Source organism: Austrofundulus limnaeus, unplaced genomic scaffold (assembly GCF_001266775.1).
Source record: "Austrofundulus limnaeus strain Quisiro unplaced genomic scaffold, Austrofundulus_limnaeus-1.0 Scaffold470, whole genome shotgun sequence".
Taxonomy (NCBI): Eukaryota; Metazoa; Chordata; class Actinopteri; order Cyprinodontiformes; family Rivulidae; genus Austrofundulus; species Austrofundulus limnaeus.
The window spans coordinates 470669-475350 of NW_013952872.1; the positions used below are offsets into that span (position 1 = coordinate 470669).

The 4682-nt window shown below is 39.9% G+C and overlaps 1 protein-coding gene across 1 annotated transcript in view; it reads right to left on the bottom strand.

Annotated features, from left to right (window-relative positions):
* camk1da (calcium/calmodulin-dependent protein kinase 1Da) overlaps positions 1 to 4682 on the bottom strand; it is a gene marked incomplete at both ends in the record, with an annotated part of 13563 nt that overhangs the window by 2195 nt on the left and 6686 nt on the right. Inside the window, 2 exon segments of the mRNA XM_014025358.1 lie at positions 3479 to 3566; positions 3668 to 3746. Coding sequence (XP_013880812.1) covers positions 3479 to 3566; positions 3668 to 3746 — 167 coding nt within the window.

Consider the following 4682-nt stretch of genomic DNA (forward strand, 5'->3'; position numbering starts at 1 on the left):
GTTCTTGCATGAGGCCCATTGTTCCAATCCAGTCTGAACGCTGATGTAAGGCTACACAACTCGATTCAAATATTGATGTTTTTCCATCATCGTCAAGCAGATTTAACCTTAAAACACAGAAGTCTGATTGAGAGTTCACACCAACATGTTGGATCGTACTGAYTGCATGATGACATCAGTACTTGAGTTAGTTTCCACTTTCAGTCACTCCTGTTCCAGATGTGCAATTTCTCACCGGAGTAGGCAGATTAAATACAAACATTGGACAAAACAAGAACGACAGATGATAATTTAGAAGTCCTGATTTAACAACGTCTGAATTGAGCCACACATGCTAACAYGTGTAGCATCCAGATTTACTTCTGTACACACAGCAGTGTGTGAGGCCACAAGGGCTGTGTCTCAAGTCAGGGGCTGCRTCCTTCGAAGCCTGCATTWGTCGGCTGCTTATGTCACYRAGCCACAAAGACAGCGGAGTTTGGAAATTCRTAACGGATCAAAGAATTCATTTTGAAATGTAAGTTTAGCAACTTAGATGATGAAATTTTTGCTGCCATGAGATGTTAAATAAAATGCAACTACAAGTACTGATACTGGAGCTAAACCCAAATTATTAATGCTTTGATTTATTTATGTACATGGTTTAAATCAGTGAAAAGACTTTTTATTACACATTATGTGACATGAAATGTAGCGCTATGGTAACAGGGTAGTGCACGATCACGCAAACATACATCATCTGAAGAAAATACAGTCTCATTTCACAGGTGTTTAATGAAGCCTACCTGGACTGCGAAGGGCGTGGTCTATGTGGGTCACAGTCTAGATAGGTTGCAGCCCCTGAATGGGGACCTTCACTGGAAACATCATGCATATAAATACATTATCTGCCGCTCTCTATAGAGATTCAGTGTTAAAACTGTAGCAGAAAAGAAGCTCCTAGAGCAAATTTTGGCACATWAGAATTCAGGTATCACAGAAAAGTTCCGTTGAAAGGTCAAGGTCTTCAAGAGACTTGGAAAGTGAGAGGAATTGTTAAAAAGTTGTGCGTTTTTACCAGTGTCTTATGGCTTGATCGTGTGTGTGTGTGTGTGTGTGTGTGTGTATTTATCACTTGAGCCAACACTTTTGCATCCCTTAAAGAAACTTGATGGTGATTTTTTTTTCTTGCATCCTTCTATAATCTAATATGGTCAAAGAGGAATTTCACTTGCTAGTTGTTTCCAATGTGGGCACCACTCCTACATAGGTTTTTACAGCAACTGGTATTCCTGGGCAGTCTCCTGTCCAAGTACTATCCAGGCCCCAACCCTGCTTAGCCTCTGACATCAGACAAGCTCTGCTGTGTTCAGGTTTGTATGATGGTAGGAATATGCAATATGGCAAAAAATTCATATCACGATATACATTATGATGGGTGGCGATAACGATATATATAATGATATGTATAACTTATAATAGAAAATAAATAAATCACATATTAATTGAGTGGAATGTTTAAATACATATGTGTTAAAAAATTAGACCTTAAAATCTCCTTTTTAAGGGAAATTTTAAGGTCTCCCTTAAAATATCTACTTTAAATGAGACAGGACTGGTTAAATCAATATATATAAAAACATAAACACAATAACTTAAATGTAATGAACATCTGTATCCACTGGATGTTGTGATTGGAACTTGTGGTCTGTGTTACTGCTGTTCAATCACCTGCTTCATTTTAAAGTCGTTAAACAAATTGCTTGTATTTACTCCTTTCTACACACTTTGCAGATTACTTTTTCTGCACTCCACGTGTTTTACTCTGTACGCGCTCTGGCAGGGTGGCAATGATTCCGTTTAYGCTTTACAGAGTTTTATTTATTTATTTACTTTTTTGAAAGACAGTCAGACTGTCACCTTTTCCCACAGCGCTTCCCTGCTGTACGACTTGAGATAGCATCGCGTTATGACCGCAGGAGAAACAAGATCCATTAGACTCAGCGAGCTTTTGTGCGTCCCACTGGGGCTCGCACTGACTTCACCTGCACTGACAGTCTCCTCGCTGTCTGACCGTGACATGTGCCGCGCTCCTCCCGCTGGAGGTTAAAGCAGGCAGTATGGTCGCTCGGCAGCCGACCAGACGACGCGCCGTCACGTGGTTGTTCTGCGTTTGTTTTTGCACACCCAAACCAGATCAAGATCATTCATGTTTTACAACTTTTTGCTCTTCCTTTGCGCTCTCAGCCATGCTGCTTCCCACTTCCTCTGTTTTGACTACAGTCGGTTACGTCATCAAAAAAAGAATTACCACGGTTGGCCGGTAGACTACAGATCTCTATCATAAGCCAAATTTATATAATTTCTACCATGTATCGTTAATATCACACATTCCTATATGATGGTGATTTTTTTTTTTTTTTGGTTTAATATTATCACTGTATGTGTTGGCTGCAGTAAAGCGCTGTATGAGGTATAGAGATGCTACAAGTAAAGCTAGCAGTAGGCTACAGTCAAAACAACAAGGTTTACTGTAGCTGTTTATCGACAAAATTTACTTTACAGAGACGGGATCCGGGTGTTGGTCTTTTACCTCCGATAAAATGTTTGGCGCTGATGTTAAGTCCATGGTTACACTTTTTTCTAGCCAAATTCAGTTTGACCCATTGCTCAAATTCAGCTGTTAGCCTAGCCTCTTAGCTTAGGAAAAGTGATTTCCTATTGAAAAAATTAATACTCCTTCCTTGTAGGGCGATGGCTGCATCCTGAGTCACTGTTACAAGAACTGTAGCACAGTGTTTTGTGGTCCCCTCATTTGAGTTTGATGCTGTTTTCCTGAATTTATTTAAATTTAAACACAACTAAATCATCAAAAACTACGAAAGTTTGTACATGCACCAATGTCGAGCCGACATAGTCACATGACTGGTGTTCTAAAAAAATCTTAGTGAAGGTCCCCTTTGAGACACACTTATGCTCTACATTGATAAAAAACACTACAAAACAAAAAAAGAATCTGAGCAAAGACCTGCAGTGTGATCACATCCACATACTGTTCACAAGTGGAGCTTATTTAACTAATTAAGTGGCTTCTGAAGGAGCTTCAAAGTAAAAGGGGTGAATGCACACACTCCTTTCAGCTTCATATGTTTTAACATCATTTAAAACAGTTTTTTCCTCAATTTTATGCATTTTATTTGCATTTATTGCTTTCATTCCATTTAATTTCAGGGTTTGAGGTAACAAAAATAGAGCCTACCATTGTAAATGTTATTAGCTGATACAGCTGCCCATGTTCTACAAATTTAGTTGTAGAATGTCTGCAGGAAAATAAACAACCTAGACATGAAACTCCTCATTATGTGGGAAGACGGACTTTTAATGCTGAGTGATTCACCTTCTAAACACAGAGGAGTTTAGAGAAAGTGCAGTGGAACAACACGGTGTGTTGCAGTCGAGCCAAAACCACAGGCAATAAACTGCAGTAAACAAACGTTACCCTCCATTTGCTCTTGGCAAAGTTCTTTTTGATCTGTCGGCTGACTGACTCGTGGATGTTCTTGCAGAGAGCCGTATCTCCGGCGATCCTTGGGGTTTCACACAAAAGAAATCTTCTGTTAGCACTTGGGCCATTGCATCAATAACTGCATCGATTCTGTGACTTTTGTGGTGTCTGTGCTTTTCTCACCAGGGATGTCTGAGGGCCTGTTCGCAGGTGAATCTCTTGGTTGGATCTTTTTCCATCAGACAGCTGATGAAATCCTTGGCTGATGAAAAAAAGACATCAAAAACAGCCTGAACATAAAATAAAAACACACAACGCCACGTTACCAGTAGTTAAAACTTAAAGTGATTAAAGCAGAAAGGCATCATCAGAGTCATGACTGCACAATCTTTGTTGTAGCGTCAAGCTGTTTGTGTTGTTAGTGATGATCAGCAGGTTTGTTTGTTGCTAATTAGTGCGCTGCCTTAGTCATTACTGCCTTTCTGCAGCGTTTTGGTGGTTTTACACGGCGACACTGAAGCTTTTTAAATCCAGGTCTCAGAATGGAGGTTTTTATGGAAACCACAAAAAAGTGAACTCATATAGGGTTGCAGTTTTTTTTACACAAGTAGATCAATCAGGACAACCATGGCTGATGGTAGAATGCTGTTTTTGCCCAAACTCATCCTCGGTCTAACCAAAAATCCCCAACGTTTCCAGCAACCGTTTGCATGTAAACAACTTAAGAGTTTTTTTTAATGTTCTGGTCAGGAAGCATTTTCAAGGAACTTAGTAGATAGCTGTTTTTATGGTTGTAAATTAGTGGAAGTTAATTGGTCTGCAAGGTTACCAAAGCTAGCGAAAACACTTATRCTGTATGTAATCAAAAAGTTAGCCTCGCTGTTAACAGAACCATGACCACCACTGAGTGCAACTCCTATTGTTACCCTGAGATATACTTACTAATGTTGTCATCCCTCATAGAAGGCAACCGATGACCTAATGTTCCAATGTGGGTGCAACTCCTACATGGATTTTACAGCACCTGGTATTCACAGGAACTTCCATCCAAGCAGTAACCAGGCCCAACCCTGCTGAACTTCCAAGACCAGACAAGATCTGGGGTCGGATTTATAAAACTTGCGTACGCACAATATCAACCCAGAAACTTGTGTACACCCCTTTTCACGCCAAGGTTGTGATTTATAAAATCCAAACT